Raw genomic sequence first — 21,712 nt, 5'->3', positions numbered from 1 at the left:
ATGGGCCCTGCTGTTTACCTGGTTCAACTTTTCCCTCTCCTACCGGCCGGGGTACAAGAACGTTAAGCCGGATGCCCTGTCTCTCCGCTATAACCCCACGGTTACCACCCCGGAGCCCGAGACAATCCTTCCCACCTCATGCCTGGCAACGGCACTCAGCTTGGGTATAGAGAAACAGGTCCGGAAGGCGCAGCAGTCCCAGCTGAACCCTGGGAGGGGCTCAGATAACCGGATGTTTGTGCCTGACGCTGTCCGCTCCGCGGTCCTGGAGTGGGCCCATTCCTCCAAGCTTGCCTGTCACCCGGGCTCTCATCGGACACTGGCCTTCGTGCGACAACGCTTTTGGTGGCCTACTATGTTTCCGGATGTTGCCATGTTTGTCGCCGCCTGCACGGTCTGAGCACAGAACAAGACTCCTCTGCAAGCTCCGGCTGGTCTTCTCCAACCACTGCCTGTCCCTCACCGTCCCTGGTCCCATATATCCCTGGATTTTGTCACGTGTCTCCCCCGTCTGAGGGCAACACTGCCATCCTGACTGTGGTCGCCCGGTTTTCCAAAGCCACCCACTTCATTCCTCTCTCCAAACTACCGTCGGCCAAGGAGACGGCCCAGTTTACGGAGCAGCACATCTTCCGGATCCACAGACTCCCGGTGGACATGGTCTCCAACCGGGGTCCACAGTTCTTGTCCCTGTTCTGGAAGGCATTCTGCATGCTCATTGGGTCGTTGGCCAGCCTGTCCTCCGGATTCCACCCCCAGTCCACCGGCCAGTCGGGGCGAGCCAACCAGGACTTCGAGATAACTCTTCGCTGCCTAGTCTCCGCCTGCCCCTGCCTACCGACATGTACCTTTGCCCCACCTCTGTATTATTGACCTCTGCCCACCCTGACCCTGAGCCTGCCTGCCGTCCGGTACCATTGACCCACCTCTGGTTTACTGACCCCTGCCTGCCTTGACCTGTCTATTGCCTGCCCCTGTTGGATTATTAAATCATGATTTATTTGACGTTGTCTGCATCTGGGTCTTACTTTCTTACCTGATAGTCACCTTATACAAGTAATTGGGAGTATGGCTAGATGGTACACTGTCCATCTCTCAGCACATATCAAAGCTGCAGGCTAAGGCTAAATCTAGAATTGGTTTCCTCGTAATCGCTCCTCTTTTACCCCAGCTGCCAAACTAACCCTGATTCAGATGACCATCCTACTGATGCTAGATTAGGGAGACGTAATTTATAGACTGTCAGGTAAGGGTGCTCTCGAGCGGCTTGATGTTCTTTACATTCGGCCATCAGATATGCACTCTATACTCCTCTGTAAACTGGTCATCTCTGTATACCCCTCGCAAGACCCACTGATTAATGCTTATTTATAAAACCCTCTTAGGCCTCACTCCCACCTATCTAAGATACCTACTGCAGCCCTCATCCTCCACATACAACACCCATTCTGCCAGTCACATTCTGTTAAAGTTCCCCAACGCCCACACATCCCTGGGTAGCTCCTTTTTTCAGTTCGCTGCAGCTAGCGACTGGAAGGAGCTGCAACAAACACTCAAACTGGACAGTTTTATCGCAATCTCTTCATTCAAAGACTCAATCATGGACACTCTCTTACTGACAGTTGTGGCTGCTTTGTGTAATGTATTATTGTCTCTACCTTCTTGCCCTTTGTGCTGTTGTCTGTGCCCAATAATGTTTGTACCATGTTTTGTCCTGCTACCATACTGGGCTGCCGCCACGTTGTGTTTTTACCATGTTGTTGTCATGTTGTGTTGCTACCATGAGGTGTTATCTGTTGCTGCCAATGTTGTTGTCTTAGGTCTCTCTTTGAGTAGTGTTGTGATGTGTGTTTTGTCCTATATTTTAAATATACAGTTGAAGTCGAAAGTTTACATACACCTTAGACAAATACATTTAAACTCAGTTTTTCACAATTTCTGACATTTAATCCTAGTAAAAATTCCCTGTCTTAGGTCAATTAGGATCACCACTTTATTTTAAGAATGTGAAATGTCAGAATAATAGTAGAGAGAATGATATATTTCAGCGTTTATTTCTTTCATCACATTCCCAGTGGGTCAGAAGTTTACATACACTCAATTGGTATTTGGTAGCATAGCCATTAAATTGTTTAACCTCTCTTGGGTACGTGAGACGGTAGCGTCCCACCTCTTCAACAGCCAGTGAAACTGCAGGACGCCAAATTCAAAACAACAGAAATCCCATCATTAAAATTCCTCAAACATACATGTATTTTACACCATCTTAAAGATACACTTGTTGTAAATCCAGCCACAGTGTCCGATTTCAAAAAGGCTTTACGACGAAAGCACACCAAACATTTATGTTAGGTGAGTGCCTATTCAGAGAATAACACAGCCATTTTTCCAGCCAAAGAGAGGATTCACAAAAAGCAGAAATATAGATAAAATTAATCACTAACCTTTGATGATCTTCATCAGATGACAGTCATAGGACTTCATGTTACACAATACATGTATGTTTTGTTCGGTAAAGTTCATATTTATATCCAAAAATCTGAGTTTACATTGGCGTGTTATGTTGAGTAGTTCCAAAACATCCGGTGATTTTGCAGAGAGCCACATCAATTTACAGGAATACTCATAATAAACATTGCTAAAAGATACAACTGTTATGCATGGAATTTTAGATGCACTTCTCCTTAATGGAACCGCTGTGTCAGATTTCAAAAAAGCTTTACGAAAAAAGCAAACCATGCAATAATCTGAGTCGGCGCTCAGAGCCCAATCAAGACACAAATATAGCCGCCATATTATGCAGTCAACAGAAGTCAGAAGTAACATTATAAACATTCACTTACCTTTGATGATCTTCATCAGAATGCACTCGCAGGAATCCCAGTTCCACAATAAATGTTTGTTTTGTTCGATAATGTCCATCATTTATGTCCAAATTCCTCCTTGTTGTTCTAGCATTCAGTACACTTTCCAAACTCACGACGCGCGGGCAGGTCCAGCGGAAAGTACGGACGAAAAGTGAAAAAAGTTATATTACAGTCCGTTAAAACATGACAAACGAACTATTGAATCAATCTTTAGGATGTTTTTAACATAATTCTTCAATAATGTTCCAACCGGAGTATTCCTGTGTCTTCAGAATTGCGATGGAACAGAGCTCGCTCTCACGTGAACGCGCATGGTCACCTCATGGCAGACCTGACTCATTCCTCTCTCCTTCGGCCCCACTAAACAGTAGAGGCATCAGACAAGGTTCTAACGACTGTTGACATCTAGTGGAAGCCTCAGGAAGTGCAACATTACCAATATCCCACTGTATCTTCAATAGGACCTGAGTTGAAAATCGACCAACCTCAGATTTTTGCCTGCATGATGAGTTCTGTTATACTCACAGACATCATTCAAACAGTTTTAGAAACTTCAGAGTGTTTTCTATCAAACCAGGCCGTTTACTCTGGGCATGCTTTTCATCCGGACATGAAAATACTGCCCCCTACCCCAAAGAAGTTAACTTGGGTCAAACGTTTCGGGTAGCCTTCCACAAGCTTCCCACAATAAGTTGGGTGAATTTTGGCCGATTCCTCCTGACAGAGTTGGTGTAACTGAGTCAAGTTTGTAGGCCTTCTTGCTCGCACACGCTTTTTCAGTTCTGCCCACAGATTTTCTATAGGATTGAGGTCAGGGCCTTGTGATGGCCACTCCAATACCTTGACTTTGTTGCCCTTAAGCCATTTTGCCACAACTTTGGAAGTATGCTTGGGGTCATTGTCCATTTGGAAGACACATTTGCGACCAAGCTGAAACTTCCTGACTGATGTCTTGAGATGTTGCTTCAATATATCCACATAATTTTCCTGCCTCATGATACCATCTAGTTTGTGAAGTGCAGTAGTTCCTCCTTCAGCAGAGCACCCCCACAACATGATGCTGCCACCCCCGTGCTTCACGGTTGGGATGGTGTTCTTCGGCTTGCAAGCTTCCCCCTTTTTCCTCATAAACATAACGATGGTCATTATGGCCAAAGTAATTTTTTTGTTTCATCAGACCAGAGGACATTTCTCCAAAAAGTACGGTCTTTGTCCCCATGTGCAGTTGCAAACCGTAGTCTGGCTTTTTTATGGCGGTTTTGGAGCAGTGGCTTCTTCCTTGCTGAGCGGCCTTTCAGGCTATGTCGACATAGGACTCGTTTTACTGTGGATATAGATACTTTTGTACCTGTTTCCTCCAGCATCTTCACAAGGTCCTTTGCTGTTATTCTGGGTTTGATTTGCACTTTTCACACCAAAGTACGTTAATCTCTGGGAGAAAGAATGCGTCTCCTTCCTGAGCGGTATGACGTCTGCGTGGTCCCATGGTGTTTATACTTGCGTACTATTGTTTTAACAGATGAACATGGTACCTTCAGGCGTTTGGAAATTGCTCCCAAGGATGAACCAGACTTGTGGAGGTCTACAATTTTTCAATTTTTCTGAGGTCTTGGCTGATTTCTTTTGATTTTCCCATGATGTCAAGCAAAGAGGCACTGAGTTTGAAGGTAGGCCTTGAAATACATCCACACGTACACCTCCAATTGACTCAAATTATGTAAATTAGCCTATCAGAAGCTTCTAAAACCATGACATCATTTTCTGGAATTTTCCAAGCTGTTTAAAAGGCACAGTCAACTTAGTGTATGTAAACTTCTGACCCACTGGAATTGTGATACAGTGAATTATAAGTGAAATAATCTTTCTGTAAACAATTGTTGGAAAAATTACTTGTTTCATGCACAAAGTAGATGTCCTAACCTACTTGCCAAAACTATAGTTTGTTAACAAGAAATTTGTGGAGTGGTTGAAAAACGAGTTTTAATGACTCCAACCTAAGTGTATGTAAACTTCTGACTTCAACTGTATAGTTTTTTTATCCCCCGTCCCTGCAGGAAGCTGTCATTGTAAATAAGAATTTGTTCTTAACTGACTTTCCTAGTTAAATAATGGTTTTCTAGTCGATCACCAAATATTTCTGTAAAAAAGCCAACGAACGACAAAGGCTTGCACTCCTTTTGAAATCGTGTTGAGCTGTTGCCGGTAGGTGCACTTGATTTAAAAGTCCTGCGCACCGGGTAAGCAAAGAGTTCCCATGACACAAAAGGCACTCTATATCAGTAAACCTTTTCACTAAAATACATCTGACTTACATGAGATTTGGGTGTATGAACACCAGCCTAAAAATATGAAATAAATTGATGTACTGATTCATCAGGTGTAGCATTTTAGTCTGGAATGAAATTATTGAAGTAATGCTGTTTGATACTTATGTGCAATGGCCTAGAACCCTATATTTACAAAACAAATGGCACCCAAGTCTGTGTACATTACCCCCTCGTGTTAAGGAGGAATACATGGAAAATCCTTAATTATGCAGAGGATCCAACTACCTCAGGGTGGAAATGAACCTGTCCAAGACAACTTAGACCCTTTTTAAATCAGATGCAGGTCTTGCTCTGTCAGTTTTTAACAGCTAAAGCTTGGTCTGGGAAGAAGAAATGTATGCTAGCCTAGGCACAATGACAGAATGTAGCCCAACTACGTAATCCAATTCAACCTTAAAACAGGGAAACAATTGGTTCAGTAAGGCATGCCTAAATATAGGAAATACATTTTTGGGCATGCCTTAAGACATGACAAAATACAAAAAAATGTCACATTGAAAATAGAAAATGTTTTAATATACAACTGTTTCAAACAATGTATGTTGTAAAAACAATAGCAACCAAAAACATCTGTTTAAACTGAGCGGTGAACAAATTAAAAGCAAATGTTACACAGAACTGCAGGGTGCCCCTGTAACAAGTTCATACTCAGACCAACCTGGTAACCACCTAAAAATCTCCTTCCTGAAAGGAAAAATGCTAAAACAGGTTGGCTGCAGTGAAATTTAACATTTTAGTTTACATACCTGTCCAGCATAATTTTTTTTTTAATTTTTATGTACAATCCCTACAAGCATGTATCCAACACTGAAATGATTTGGGAACGATACCTACCGATGCTTGAGTTACAGTTGGGTCTAAATAAAGTTTGCTGTTATGAAAAGCAGGAGTGCAGGGAATTGCTGTTGAGCACTTAAATGCTACACTTATCATTTGCAGTACAATACACGAGCTGGTCCCATGCTTTTAAAATAATGGTAGTTACTGCAATGCTGTAACACACAGATAAAAGGTTTCCGAATACTGGACCTGTGAGATGGGTGCTAGAAAGGCTCAATGGTGGTACAATAGGGAATTTGAATGGTGACAATACGCAGTAAAATCAACTATGACAGAACAAAATGGTTTCAAGAGGAGAGTCTGTGGTAACCAATGCCCTTTTTGCAGCTGGTGAAGTTCGATACAGAAATTAATCTCATGTTTTCTTCTGGGAGTGAGGGGAGAAGAGAAACATCTACCGGATGGGATAAAACAAGTGAGTCTTCCACGTGGTCGGTCAGTGCTTGTTGTTAGTTTCCTCTTGGGAAGAGCTTGAGATGCCGTTCTGATTTTGAGTGGACCCAGAGCCCAATCCATACAATCGCCCACAATACTTTGCATCATCAATGTTGTCTTCAAAGAAAAGCTGCAAAAGACAACTTACTTCAGAAGTTTCAAGTAACAGAAACATTGTCAAACTCAGTTTCTCCCAAGATGCACGTCCCCATCATCAAGGCTAGTTTCTACATCTTGAACTGTCAATCTTAAAAAGGTTAATTTCCTTCCTGACCACTGATTTGAAAGGACATGACAGGTGTAAGCAAACAATGTTGAAAATGTCATGGAAGATAGGAGACATTAAGAATAGGTACCTCTTTCATCCTAAAGAATGCCATCCCTGTGAGCAGTGAATCGGAACCGGCCTGGTGCTGTCTCCCAATCCTCTTCAGTTCCAGCTGGTCAGCCACCTCCTGGAGTCCTCCCTGAACAAACACACAGGAACAGTCAGCCAACTGGAGCCATATGCTCTACCTCAGCCTTGACATTTCATGTCAGTCACATTTCTTTACCATTAGGCCACCATTGCTTGTGTAGCTGAGGCGGTTCAGTGAGCCACGCTTGTGTGATGAGTAACCTTGTCTGAGACCCAAAGACTTGCATTAGCTAATCAAGCTAAGCATGCCAACAAAGTTGAGGCATGCATGAGACTCAGATTCAAACTGTCGGACTCGCTTTACAGCCAACAGTGCTTTCATTGGCTTTGCTAATACCATAACATAAATGAATAAGAAAGTTACCAGGAATGTGTCTTTACCTTTAAGTTCTTACAGCTTTTCATCAGATATTTCACGTCATAGATTGCAGGGAAGAAGAGATTGAGGATCTGGAAGAACTCATGTTCCTCCTCAGGTAGGCGAGTGTCCGTTAAGAGCTTCACCAGGTAGCCAAAATCATACCCGCTGCAAATGAGAAAAACAGCAGGTAGATCATAACATTTCTCAAATGACAATTGAGGCACTGTTGTGAGTTTTAATGACTTGGGCCCAGAGTTTAACCTGGTAACCAGGAAAAACTAGGGCCTAGGACCACTGACATTTCTCCGAGCATCCCTACCTGTGAAAGGAGAGCCACTTGACATTTTCACACAGCACTAAACCAGATGTCATCAGGAGCTCAGCAAAGTAGAGTGTGTCGATCCCCTCTTCCTCGTGCTTTTTGAATTGGAGGCCAGAGTTCTGGAGTAGGTCTATTGAGTCCTGGGAGTACATATCCTCTCTGTTTACAAAAGAACATCAGTCTTTTTTTCCAGAAAGGAGCAAAACAAACTATTACTAAAGTCTTCTAATGAGGCAACAAATCCTACCCAAATAAGCATATGCATGCTAGTTTTAATTCCATCACTGGCTATGCTGTATTGTAAAAAGGATGTAAGGAATAACACCCACGTTAAATTAAATTTGAAATTAAACTGCCATGTTGTTGTTCCAGGAGGATAGTCTCCGTCCTCGTTCATAAACGACAGTCCCAATTGGATGATTTTCAGAAGGTCCACGTTGCACCTCAAGAGCTGGTACTGGTAATCTACTGTGCTGCGAAACTCGCCAATGGGTCGAACTACTACTCCGGGGAATTCTGTGTCCTGGTGGAACAAGGAGGACAACATTAAATGACCGAAATAAAATGTTTTAACGCAATATCAAAACCTTCCCAGACCTACTAAGCACAAATTGAAAATAGTGTATATGCATATTTGGCACGATAGATTACCATGGCAATGGAGTTGTAGCTTTGAATTATCTGTCGGATTTTCCTCATTTCCTCCTCCACATTGCTTGCCCAGACCTCACAGATAATCTGACTGGTATCTGCAAGTGCGGCTGGCATTTTTGCAGGTTGAGGAAGGGACTGAAAACACCGATAATTCTGCAGCACCTTCGGGGAGCAGTCTGGTGAAGAAGAAAAAACTCTGGGAACAAGAGGTTTAAATTAATGTAGGCCATTCAGCTAATCAACCATTACATTTTAAATGCAAAATGATAGCTAGTTAAAAGTGTGCAGTAGCTGGATTCAGCATCAAACACATGTAACTAACTACATGGCTGGGCGCTTAAATCAAAACCTGACTGGCCTGGATATCATCACTGCGGTATGAGGGATGCTAACTAGCTGGTAGTTCAAGAGCAAGCGAGCTTGGCTGGATAAACGACTCCACTTTGGTTTCTGCAAATTATGAACATTTCTTGTACAAACACTTGGTTAACTAGCTAGCTCGCAACAATGAAATGACGAACAAGCTAGGTAGCTAACTCAGTTACAGGGGGAAACATAGTATGTTCACGGTAGATAACATTAACCTCCAGTGTGGCTAGCTAACATGAATGTTAACTACCTCGTCAATCTTCCATAACATATTGTTTTATTTATTTTTTATTTTAACCCCCCCATTTGGTGATATCCAAATTACGAATTTGTCACATCGCTGCAATCTTCCATAACAGTCAACAGTAGCTAGCCGAATTAGTTTAGACTAGCTAGCGTAATGGCTAACTAACGTTCTGTTTGCTAGCGTTGGTTTGTATGAATATGACAAGCTAACGTTAGCTGGAAAACGGCAGGACAGCTAGCCAACCCACTTAGGTAAACTGCTGGACTCACATTATGGTATTGGCTAGCTACTATGAACCGTATAAACCACAAATAACAATGTTTACCTGATCCGTCGTATGATCTTGTACTTCTGCTGGGGCTACTGCTAGTACTTGATAGCTAACGTTACTGGTTAACGTTGGCTTACTTGCTGCTATCGGAAGTCATAGAAACATTTACGCAGGCGCAGTGAAGAAAAAAGCTCACCTTCACTCTCTCTTGAAGCTCTGACCCAAATAGTCTGGTTGTAGTCGCTAAAGAGCACGGAGCATATACAGCCGTTTCCCCCATGAAAAATGAATTACATTATTATAGCATGCTACATATCTATAGTTTTGAACTTTATAGTTGCCAATGGGGGTCATGACACCAAACCACATGTACAGCAAGTTTTCAGCACAATAAAGAACCAATTATCCAGGAGTTCATTGGCTTGCAAAGGTTTTAACAAACTCAATGCTTTACAAAGTGTCACATTTATGCAAATCTTCACTTGGTCTTTGGTATTCCACAATAATCAATACAAAGCTGTAATAGGCTTTTGTTTAAGAAATTACTTTGATTTGGGAAGCATAAAATACCTGACAGTTATGTATCTCCAAATGTCCAAGGAAAACCTGATATAGTTCCAAGACACAAGTTACCACTTTTCACATTAAAACAATTAAAATAGTTCTTCATTCATTCAATTATTAATATTCTGTTCATACATTACATTTGCAGATAAATAGGGAGGTATGGCAAAGCAATATCACACTCATCTGTAATACAGAAGCCTGTATACTTGGTTAAGTACTTGAGGTTATCCTGAATCCTGGTGTTATGAATAATGAATTGAATCATAGTAATTGTTAAATAGAGAAATGCAGACGTCAGTGTCATTCAAACACGTCAGCTCGACTCCTCAAATAATGTGCATTGGTCTATCTACTGTGCTACACAACAGCAAAAGCATTACAATACCCCATGACGAGTAAACACTATCAACGGTGCATTTCTTCTGAGGCATGACAATTTAGTTTAGGCTTCAAACTAAATATGAATGACAGCTGAGGAAGTAAAGGTTTTTAAAACCGCAATGACATGTCAATGCTTTTGTTTGTCAGGGTCCCTTGCTAGCACAGCAGAGAGAGGGATACGTTCACTGTTGGGTAGAGTCAGCACTCCTTTGAATGTGGGACACCTCCAATACAGGCATGAGGAGCTGGAAGGCATCCTGGATGTACGATGCACTGTTGGAAGCCTAAAGAAGAGATACATACATATATACACTTTAGATACTTAAACAATGCACCACATTTGTAAATCACACACACAATATTCAGGTTTCAGACAGAATTATGTGATATGCAGCGATGCACAATAATACAAACCTCCAAAAATACTCCTGTTATGAGTGGATTGAGGACATCTCCCTTTTTATTTGACTGCAAAACAAAATGTTTTGCTCTTATTAGTCTCTGGACTCAGTGAACCAGGAATCTTATACACATATTCAGACTGATTTACACTACTCTATGGGTCTAATTAATCATTCTAATGGAGATTACTTTAGTTAATGTCAGCATTGCAGCATGGAAAGATTCCATCAACTTGTTACCGACCACCCTGCAACACATTTTTTAATGGATTGAAGCTCTTTAAAGCAGTGGTTTTTAAACTTTTTCAGCAGGGACCCAATTTCTTATGCCATAATTTCGGGGTCCACACCCCTACCCAAATTTGATTACAACCTTAAAATCTGTATATTTTTGATTTTTACATCAACAAGTAACCTTCAATTAATAAAATTCTCATCTCTTAACTTATCTTTCTCAAAAAAGTACAACAATCTGTACTCTTACTTTACATTATTTTATACTAATACAATTGCTCCGAGAAAGAGATTTTGTTTTACAAGTTTTTGTCAAATAGGTACGGGTCAAAATTGACACTCGTTTTCAATACCGCACCTTGCGAGGATAACGGCACTGAGCCTTTTTCTAAAATGTTTTATGAGTTGGAGAACACATTGGGAGGGATCTTAGACCATTTCTCCATACATAATTCTTCCAGATCCTTGATATCCTTCGTCTGTGCTTATGCTCTGCCCTCTTCAATTTAACCAACAGGTTTTCAATGGGTTTCAAGTCCAGAGAATGAGATGGCCATTGCAAAATGTTGATTTTTGTGGCCAAGTAACCATTTCTTTGTGGATTTTGATGTGTGCTTGGGGTTATTGTCTTGGATAAAATGTCCTGGTACTGGGTCAAGTTCATGATGCCATTGACCTTAAGGGCCCCAAGACCAGTGGAAGCAAAATAGCCCCATAAAATCAAGATCCACCACCATATTTTTTGTTTAAGATCACTTTATTGGCCAATTGCACACAAGGTCCAGCTGAAATTTCCACTTTTTACCCAACCCCTCCGAAAGACACACACACCCCTCCCCAAATCTGAGGACAACCTTAAAAACTGTAATTTTTTTAATAAACCAGTAATCTTCAAATAATTACATTTTCATCTCATTAATCAACTTATCTTTCCCAAACACATTTGTATATTGCTCCATACAATAAATCTTTTCTCTTAATTTATTTTTGTTTTGGGGACCACACTCCAATTCCCCTGCGACGCAATAGGGGTCATGACCAAGACTTTGAATACCACTGCTTTAAAATAAGGTTGATTACTTTGTGAAACACAAAATACCATTTATTAGTTGTCATAGTGATGCATTACACAAGTTCCATGATGAAAAGTTGTGCAAGACCTTGAATATTAACATCTGAAGCAGAGTTCTGTGAATGTAGCTTCGAAGAGTGTAAGCTAAGTGATAGGCTAAATATACTTTGTGATATAGGTTCGTAAAGAATTACCATCTTACCCCTATTGTAGTTAAACAGGAGGTGAACTTCTTGGAAAGTAATGATATCTCTTTACACAAAACAATTGTTATTCTGTAAGGGGAGAACAAAATGTTGAGTTAGAGCACAATCACGTACTAGGATATTTATATTTTTATAACCTTGATTTAACTAGGCAAGTCAGTTAAGTACAAATTCTTATTTACAATGACGGGCTACCAAAAGGCCTCCTGTGGGGACGGGGGCTTGAGATAAAAAAAAAAATCAAAACAAACAAATATATACACTGCTCAAAAAAATAAAGGGAACACTTAAACAACACAATGTAACTCCAAGTCAATCACACTTCTGTGAAATCAAACTGTCCACTTAGGAAGCAACACTGATTGACAATAAATTTCACATGCTGTTGTGCAAATGGAATAGACAACAGGTTGAAATTATAGGCAATTAGCAAGACACCCCCAACAAAGGAGTGGTTCTGCAGGTGGTGACCACAGACCACTTCTCAGTTCCTATGCTTCCTGGCTGATGTTTTGGTCACTTTTAAATGCTGGCGGTGCTTTCACTCTAGTGGTAGCATGAGACGGAGTCTACACCCCACACAAGTGACTCAGGTAGTGCAGCTCATCCAGGATGGCACATCAATGCGAGCTGTGGCAAGAAGGTTTGCTGTGTCTGTCAGCGTAGTGTCCAGAGCATGGAAGCGCTACCAGGAGACAGGCCAGTACATCAGGAGACGTGGAGGAGGCCGTAGGAGGGCAACAACCCAGCAGCAGGACCGCTACCTCCGCCTTTGTGCAAGGAGGAGCACTGCCAGAGCCCTGCAAAATGACCTCCAGCAGGCCACAAATGTGCATGTGTCTGCTCAAACGGTCAGAAACAGACTCCATGAGGGTGGTATGAGGGCCCGACGTCCACAGGTGGGGGTTGTGCTTACAGCCCAACACCGTGCAGGACGTCTGGCATTTGCCAGAGAACACCAAGATTGGCAAATTCGCCACTGGCGCCCTGTGCTCTTCACAGATGAAAGCAGGTTCACACTGAGCACATGAGCACATGTGACAGACGTGACAGAGTCTGGAGACGCCGTGGAGAACGTTCTGCTGCCTGCAACATCCTCCAGCATGACCGGTTTGGCGGTGGGTCAGTCATGGTGTGGGGTGGCATTTCTTTGTGGGGCCGCACAGCCCTCCATGTGCTCCATAGCCTGACTGCCATTAGGTACCGAGATGAGATCCTCAGACCCCTTGTGAGACCATATGTTGACACATGCACATTTGTGGCCTGCTGGAGGTCATTTTGCAGGGCTCTGGCAGTGCTCCTCCTTGCACAAAGGCGGAGGTAGCGGTCCTGCTGCTGGGTTGTTGCCCTCCTACGGCCTCCTCCACATCTCCTGATGTACTGGCCTGTCTCATGGTAGCGCCTCCATGCTCTGGACACTACGCTGACAGACACAGCAAACCTTCTTGCCACAGCTCGCATTGATGTGCCATCCTGGATGAGCTGCACTACCTGAGCCACTTGTGTGGGGTGTAGACTCCGTCTCATGCTACCACTAGAGTGAAAGCACCGCCAGCATTCAAAAGTGACCAAAACATCAGCCAGGAAGCAAAGGAACTGAGAAGTGGTCTGTGGTCACCACCTGCAGAACCACTCCTTAATTGGGGGTGTCTTGCTAATTGCCTATAATTACCACCTTTTGTCTATTCCATTTGCACAACAGCATGTGAAATTTATTGTCAATCAGTGTTGCTTCCTACGTGGACAGTTTGATTTCACAGAAGTGTGATTGACTTGAAGTTACATTGTGTTGTTTAAGTGTTCCCTTTATTTTTTTGAGCAGTATATATATATATATATATATACACACACACACAGTGGGGAGAACAAGTATTTGATACACTGCCGATTTTGCAGGTTTTCCTACTTACAAAGCATGTAGAGGTCTGTAATTTTTATCATAGGTACACTTCAACTGTGAGAGGTGGAATCTAAAACAAAAATCCAGAAAATCACATTGTATGATTTTTAAGTAATTAATTTGCATTTTATTGCATGACATAAGTATTTGATCACCTACCAACCAGTAAGAATTCCGGCTCTCACAGACCTGTTAGTTTTTCTTTAAGAAGCCCTCCTGTTCTCCACTCATTACCTGTATTAACTGCACCTGTTTGAACTCGTTACCTGTATAAAAGACCTGTCCACACAATCAAACAGACTCCAACCTCTCCACAATGACCAAGACCAGAGAGCTGTGTAAGGACATCAGGGATAAAATTGTAGACCTGCACAAGGCTGGGATGGGCTACAGGACAATAGGCAAGCAGCTTGGTGAGAAGGCAACAACTGTTGGCGCAATTATTAGAAAATGGAAGAAGTTCAAGATGACGGTCAATCACCCTCGGTCTGGGGCTCCATGCAAGATCTCACCTCGTGGGGCATCAATGATCATGAGGAAGGTGAGGGATCAGCCCAGAACTACACGGCAGGACCTGGTCAATGACCTGAAGAGAGCTGGGACCACAGTCTCAAAGAAAACCATTAGTAACACACTACGCCGTCATGGATTCAAATCCTGCAGCGCACGCAAGGTCCCCCCATGCTCAAGCCAGCGCATGTCCAGGCCCGTCTGAAGTTTGCCAATGACCATCTGGATAATCCAGAGGAGGAATGGGAGAAGGTCATGTGGTCTGATGAGACAAAAATAGAGCTTTTTGGTCTAAACTCCACTCGCCGTGTTTGGAGGAAGAAGAAGGATGAGTACAACCCCAAGAACACCATCCCAACCGTGAAGCATGGAGGTGGAAACATCATTCTTTGGGGATGCTTTTCTGCAAAGGGGAGAGGACGACTGCACCGTATTGAGGGGAGGATGGATGGGGCCATGTATCGCGAGATCTTGGCCTGCAACCTCCTTCCCTCAGTAAGAGCATTGAAGATGGGTCGTGGCTGGGTCTTCCAGCATGACAACGACCCGAAACACACAGCCAGGGCAACTAAGGAGTGGCTCCGTAAGAAGCATCTCAAGGTCCTGGAGTGGCCTAGCCAGTCTCCAGATCTGAAGCCAATAGAAAATCTTTGGAGGGAGCTGAAAGTCCGTATTGCCCAGCGACAGCCCCGAAACCTGAAGGATCTGGAGAAGGTCTCTATGGAGGAGTGGGCCAAAATCCCTGCTGCAGTGTGTGCAAACCTGGTCAAGAACTACAGGAAACGTATGATTCTCTGTAATTGCAAACAAAAGTTTCTGTATCAAATATTAAAGTTCTGCTTTTCTGATGTATCAAATACTTATGTCATGCAATAAAATGCAAATTAATTACTTAAAAATCATACAATGTGAATTTCTGGATTTTTGTTTTAGATTCCATCTCTCACAGTTGAAGTGTACCTATGATAAAAATGACAGACCTCTACATGCTTTAAGTAGAAAAACCTGCAGTGTATCAAATACTTGTTCTCCCCACTGTATATATATTATTATTCATTTCTGTCAAGTTGGTTGTTGATCATTGCTAGACAGCAAGTCTTGCCATAGATTTTCAAGCAGATTTAAGTCAAAACTAGGCAACTCTGGAACATTCAATGTCATCTTGGTCAGCAACTAAAGTGTATTTTTGGCCATTGTCCTGCAGAAAGGTGAATTTGTCTTCCAGTGTCTGTTGGAAAGCAGACTGAACAAGGTTTTCCTTTAGGATTTTGCCTGTGTTCAGCTCTATTCTGTTCTTTCATGAAAAAAAATGTAAAACTCCCTAGTCCTTGCTGACGACAAGCATACCCATAACATGATGCAGCCACCACCATGTTTGAATATATTTAGAGTGGTTCTCAGTGATACACTGGATTTGCCCCAAACATCAGGCGGTGTATTCAGGACAAAGTTACTTTCTTTGCCACGTTTTTTTTCAGTATTACTTTAGTGCCTTATTGCAAACGGGATGCTTTTTTTGGAATATTTTTATTCTGTACAGGTTTCCTTCTTTTCACTCGGTCATTTAGGTTAGTATTGTGGAGTAACTTTCTCCCATCATAGCCATAATATTCTTTAACTGTTTTAAAGTTACCATTGGCCTCATGGTGAAATCCCTGAGCGGTTTCCTTCATCTCCGGCAACTGAGTTAGGAAGGATGCCTTTATCTTTGTAGTGACTGGGTGTATTGATACACCATCCAAAGTGTAATTAACCGCTCTGGTCTTTGTGGTTGAATCGGTTTGAAATTCACTGCTCAACTGGATGACCTTACAGATAATTGTATGTGTGGGGTAAAGAGATAAGGTAGTAATTTAAAAATCATGTTAAACACTATTATTGTACACCGAGTGAGTCCATGCAACTTATTATGTGACTGGTTAAGCACATTTTAACTCCTGAACTTATTTAGGCTTTTCATAAAAAAGGTGTTGAATCCTTATTGGCACAAGACATTTCAGATGATAATGTTTAATTAATTAATAATTTCACATTATGGGATACTGTGTGTAGACCAGTGACAACATATCAATTTTAAATTCTGGCTGAAAAAGTCAAGGGGTGTGAATACTTTCTGAAGGCTGTATCTATGACTCGTAATATAACACTGTAGATGGCTGATGGTGTGTAGGAACTTACTGCGAGAGGATTTTGGCCTGCTCCAGAGTGGTGACCTCCTGGCTGGTACAGAACAGGATCATCTCGGCCACTTTGTGGAACTGCTCTATGGATCTGGCTGTGAGCTCAGCCAGGTTTCTGATGGCCAACGAGTGGACATCCTGAGAGGAATCAACAACTCTCACATCAGTAGTTACAACAGAAAGGAGTAAAGCTCCATTCCAATAGTCACAGTCAGATAATGACCTTGATACACATTTTTTTTTTCCCCATACCTCAACAGTATAGGTTTTTGCCACTTCCTCTTCATTCCCTTCTTCCTTTATGAGTTTGGTCATTTGGGCAATCTGGTCACATGCATTCTTACTCACCTGATAAGTGGTATGCAGAGAGAAAATAGGTTAGAGATTAGTGATCTATCAACTGGAGAAGAGGTGTTGCCTGAATTGCAATGAATGCAGAATCCAGAAACATATAGAATCTAAAAATTGCTGCAAATACGCAGAAAACGCAAAGACGAGTAGTGAACTCAGTCCATTTAAAACTCAGTTCTACCAAAACTCTTCAGAAGATAGTAACAAACACTGCTATAATATTGGACCACTAGCATGAGACAGAAAGATCTCTGGCTTTAAATGAAATCAAGAGAAATGTATTGTGCCAACCTTGCCAAGTTTGTCAGCTTTTGTGGATATGTGTAGTCCATCCAGGGCCCCTGTTAATTCCCTCAGAAACTCAGAGCCATCTTCATCTGAAAATAAATATGAATAAACAAAATGTATTGATTTTGTTCATTGTATTATCAAAGAAACAAGATAACACATTGGATGTTTTTCAGTTGGCTTATCACCCACAGAAGAAAAGCACACACCAAAAGTATTTTGTTTCTGTTGTGAGTACTAAAAGAATGTAAATGTAACATTGTGATAGTAGACTTTGTGTGGCAGTTCTGTGACGATAGGCTACCTTTCTTTTCGTTCACCTCCTCCTCATCAAACTCCACCAGAGAGAAGGGTTCCTTTATGAGCTCCAGGTCCTCTTTAAGTTGGTCCAGCTCCTCTCCAGACAGAGTGGTCAGAACAGACTTTACCTACACCACACAACAGACAACTGATTCAGTCATAGGTAGGATCTACTAAAAGGAGCCAGGAGGATTTTAAAGTGGCATGGATCCATTTTTATATCTCAAGAGGTTGCAATGGTTGTAGGTGCTCTCTTAACAAGTGTGCAAAGTATTGCGAGCAAAAAGTTGTACTGATTTCAATGGTAGGCTGTGCAGGGTGTACAATCAATCATGTTTTGAGAGGCTGTTTACTTGTTTCTTTGTACAAAGTAAAATGTGGAACTTGCTCATTATTACCTTTGACTCACTCTCCCTGGAGAGAATTTCCAGAGCTTCCAGGTGGGATAGGCCCTGGAATTCATCGAACAGCATTCCGTAATGGGCCTTATTTTCTGTGTCGGAGGACATCTCCTTGGCTGTTTCCTGCTCCTCTCTCTCCTTGGCCTCCCGTAAGACCTTTAGCCAAAACAAAAACCTTGAATACAATCTTTCCAACACCAATAAGGTGTAAGCCCAACACTGGGGGTGGCTTCTCTGACATCCATTCAACAATATTCACCTGAGAAAGAGTGTTAGTCCTGTTCATCAGACCCTTTGTTTTCTTGTACCCTGGATCTCCCTCTGCTATGACATCCATGGTCTTCTTGCCTATGAACTCCAAGGCATCTAAACCCCCTGTTAGGACCGTTTTCCCCTGAAATATAGATATACATTTAGTCAGTAACCAAGTCACTTTTGCCCACAAACAACATATGATGGTAATCGCCAAAAAAAAGCAAAGAAGCATTGTTTCTTACGGTGCTTTGAACAACACTGCTGAGGGATGAGAACATTCCAATGGCGCTTCCCATAGCCAATGCCCCATCTCCTTCCCCTTTATCAGTCTCATTACTGGGTTCACCTAGAAGTAAAATACAGTAGGTCCAAAATAATTGACACCCTTAATAAAGATGAGGAAAAAGTATGTAAAAAGTAAATAATTCAAATACTCAGCTATACTCTTTGCATTTTTTTTGTTGCTGAAATTATATTATTTGATACTAATACAATTGCTCAGAGGAAGAGATTATGTTTAAGAAGTAATACTTTTTTTCTTCTCAAAAGGTTATGGGTCAAAATTATCGACACTCCTGTTTTCAATACCTCATCTTTCGAGGGTAACGGCACTGAGCCTTTTTTTTTTAAACGTTTCATAAGTTGGAGAACACATTGGGAGGGATCTTAAACCATTTCTACATACAGAATCCTTCCAGATCCTTGATATCTTTCGTCTGTGCTTATGGACTACATTCTTCAGTTCAAACCACAGGTTTTCAATGGGTTTCAAGTCCAGAGACTGAGATGGACTGTCAAATGTAGATTTTCTGGCCAAATAACAATTTCTTTTTGGATTTTGATGTGTGCTTGGGGTTATTGTCTTGGCTAAAATGTCCTGGTTGCCTCTGCAATGAGGCTGAAACTTGGTCGCAAGTGGATCTTCCAGCAAGACAATAACCCTAAGCACACCAAAATCCACAAAGAAATTGTTAATTGGCCACAAAAATCTACGTTTTGCAATGGCCATCTCAGTTTCCAGACTTGAAACCCATTGAAAACCTGTGGATTGAATTGAAGAGGGCAGAGCATAAGCGCAGTCAAAGGATATCAAGGATCTAAAAGGATTCTATATGGAGGGATGGTCAAAGATCCCTCCCAATGCGTTCTCCAACTCATGAAACATTTAAGAAAAAGGCTCAGGCTATCCTCGCAAGGTGAGCTATTGAAGGGTATTGAAAACAGGGATGTCAATTTTGACCTCTAACTTTGTTAGAGGTCAAAATCTCTTTCTGAGAAATTGTATTAGTATACAGTAATATATTTACAAAAAAAATGTAGCATACATTATAACTATATAATATTTTAGTCATTTTTGCTCATCTTAATCAAGGGTGTCAATAATTTCAGACCACACTGTAGATCTCAGACATCAACCTAACGTGCATAGCTACAACAGTGAAGCACTTTACATCTCCACAACAAACGCATCCTAAATATACTAAGGCTTATCACAGCTGATGCTAAATCTAGAGTGATGACTCATGTGTTGATCATGTTGATGACCAGTGTATGCCATCATTACCCTCTTGTTTGTCCTCCTCTCCAATCTGTGCAGACAGCTCTGTGGGGCTGGGGATTCCCAGAGAAGTCTCTGCCTTCTCAATAGCCTGGGTGATCCCTTGACCTTAGAATGAAACAAACATAATAACATGTATTTTTAGATGTTTTAAAGTTTACATATGCTCACTGAAAGGGCAAACATATTGTTTAACATAACACCATAATGAGAACACAAAATGGCCACAAACAGAAAACACAATTTTTGGTTCTCCTCACCTACAGTGGCCACAGTGGCCGAGGCCGTTGACATGATGGACTTTCCCCAGCTCCCCCAGTAACCCCATCCTCCCTGGACTACTGTTGACTCAATGGATGTCTGGAGGAGAAAGAGATAGAGGGACATAGAAAACATTTGTACCTGACTATCGTTTGTACCCTATACAGCTATAAAAAAAAAAAACTAAACCATATCCAGGCCCCAAGGTTAGAAGCTAAGCTTGTTGAATCTTTCACTCTGCTGTCTGCATGCATGTCTTACCTTGGCTGGCTCTCCATCTACTTTGGGTTTCTCCTCCTGAGTCTTGTGGACTTCAACTGGAGGTTTTGGATCTGGTCTCTTCCTGGTTTTCCTTACGTTCCTGGTTGGGGGGACATCTGTGGAGTTATGTGTGGTGCTCTCTCCAGGTAGTGTCTGTGGAGCACTGTCTGGTGGCGTCACAGTGGAGGTCTGCAGTGGTGGGGCCTCTGTCTCTGCGACCTCTGAACTCCCAGCAGGGTCACCAGGGGCTTTGCTGTCTGACATCTTAACTTAACACATACCTGTTGTTATTGGATGAAAAGACAATACGAATTTATTGTGTAATGTTTAATTGAAACCATAAAGTTTTTAAAATAATTTATATCCAATCAATAAGTCAAAACAAGTGGGATGTACAGTAGAAGTTCACATTGCCCCAGGCGTTACTTAAATTGAGTCCGGTCGCAACCTGGGGCAAGAGAAGTCCAGTGACAGGCTATTCTTGCAGATTAAATCTAGCTACCTAGATAAACTAAATTACAGAGAATAGAGACTGATACTCAGACTTTCAGTTATTGCTTAGCTAAGATAACAGTTGTCTGAGCCAAACGTAACTGTGTCCAAAAAACATCAGTGACAGCACATCAATGGCTAGACATTGTTGCACTTTCCCTTAACTTAGCTGTTAGCTTCCTATGCTAAAGTCATTGCTCGCCAGTCTTCTAGGTGATAGACAAATGTCTAAGAAAGAAGCCACATGGTTTTGATGAAGAATGCCATCTATTTACGTTACTAACCCATTTTATGCCAGACTTCGTGTAATAGTCTTGCAAGGTCTAGCTACAAAACCCCCGACTAGCCACGTCACACGATAATTTGTTATGGTGGGGGGTCTCTTCTTCTACTGCATAAACATGTACTTATAGTGGTCAAAACAGTACACAACGCCACCTGCTGACCTGGAGTGAACATTACACTAGCATTAGCTCCCAGTTGCTTTTAGGTCCAAAACCATTGTTGGGGAGTAGTTCTATTACTCACACATACTGTACATCTCGCCGTCGTCGGCCTGACAGCGGTATATCGTGAGTAGATCGTGTTCCATATAGAACGTAGGCGGGAAGGCGCAATTTTGCCAACAAATTTTCAGGGGAAGTTGCTAGAGGCAGGTCGATTTGTTGCTAAAAGTTGCTAAATGACGTTGTGACGTCATTACGTAATAACGTAAAACTGCATCGTTACGTAGAATACACAATAACGTTACTGGCCATCTCGGCGAAAAATATGATTTGACATTTGTTAGTTTAGATTTGTTTGTTTATTATCATATATTTTTATTTGTAAAAGTAATATAAACCCTACACATTTTATATCATCAGATATTTTTATTTTTAAACACAACACATTGAATTATTAAACAATTACGCATTATTGAACAATTACATTTTATTTATTTTCTTTTTAACTAGTAAACCTATACATTCTGAACAATTATA

The 21,712-nt window shown here is 41.7% G+C and overlaps 2 protein-coding genes across 5 annotated transcripts; both read right to left on the bottom strand.

The window, feature by feature from the left end:
- Nucleotides 1–5,683: 5,683 nt before the first annotated feature.
- Nucleotides 5,684–9,319, bottom strand: LOC120030448 (CCR4-NOT transcription complex subunit 8). Its single transcript, XM_038975857.1, has 7 exons — nucleotides 9,166–9,319; nucleotides 8,222–8,420; nucleotides 7,900–8,093; nucleotides 7,568–7,729; nucleotides 7,269–7,413; nucleotides 6,826–6,936; nucleotides 5,684–6,599 (listed from the first exon to the last, which is right to left on the bottom strand). Exons 2-7 carry the CDS (start codon nucleotides 8,336–8,338, stop codon nucleotides 6,471–6,473), a joined length of 858 nt encoding a protein of 285 aa, XP_038831785.1. The 5' UTR covers nucleotides 8,339–8,420; nucleotides 9,166–9,319; the 3' UTR covers nucleotides 5,684–6,470.
- Nucleotides 9,320–9,524: 205 nt separating this feature from the next.
- LOC120030421 (protein FAM114A2-like) lies at nucleotides 9,525–21,416 on the bottom strand. Of its 4 annotated transcripts, none has more exons than XM_038975831.1 (14): nucleotides 21,258–21,416; nucleotides 20,238–20,518; nucleotides 19,976–20,075; nucleotides 19,722–19,823; nucleotides 18,400–18,503; nucleotides 18,162–18,296; nucleotides 17,900–18,058; nucleotides 17,506–17,629; nucleotides 17,205–17,290; nucleotides 16,815–16,910; nucleotides 16,561–16,700; nucleotides 11,969–12,041; nucleotides 10,474–10,527; nucleotides 9,525–10,343 (listed from the first exon to the last, which is right to left on the bottom strand). In XM_038975831.1, exons 2-14 carry the CDS (start codon nucleotides 20,499–20,501, stop codon nucleotides 10,242–10,244), a joined length of 1,539 nt encoding a protein of 512 aa, XP_038831759.1. In that variant the 5' UTR covers nucleotides 20,502–20,518; nucleotides 21,258–21,416; the 3' UTR covers nucleotides 9,525–10,241. The 4 variants fall into 4 exon arrangements, with proteins under 4 accessions (XP_038831759.1, XP_038831750.1, XP_038831767.1 ...); XM_038975822.1 differs by lacking the exon at nucleotides 21,258–21,416 and adding an exon at nucleotides 21,014–21,137; XM_038975839.1 differs by lacking the exons at nucleotides 10,474–10,527; nucleotides 21,258–21,416 and adding an exon at nucleotides 21,014–21,137.
- Between the last annotated feature and the right edge of the window lie 296 nt (nucleotides 21,417–21,712).

Source organism: Salvelinus namaycush, chromosome 3 (assembly GCF_016432855.1).
Source record: "Salvelinus namaycush isolate Seneca chromosome 3, SaNama_1.0, whole genome shotgun sequence".
Lineage (NCBI taxonomy): Eukaryota > Metazoa > Chordata > Actinopteri > Salmoniformes > Salmonidae > Salvelinus > Salvelinus namaycush.
This window is presented reverse-complemented; position numbering and strand designations above follow the sequence as displayed.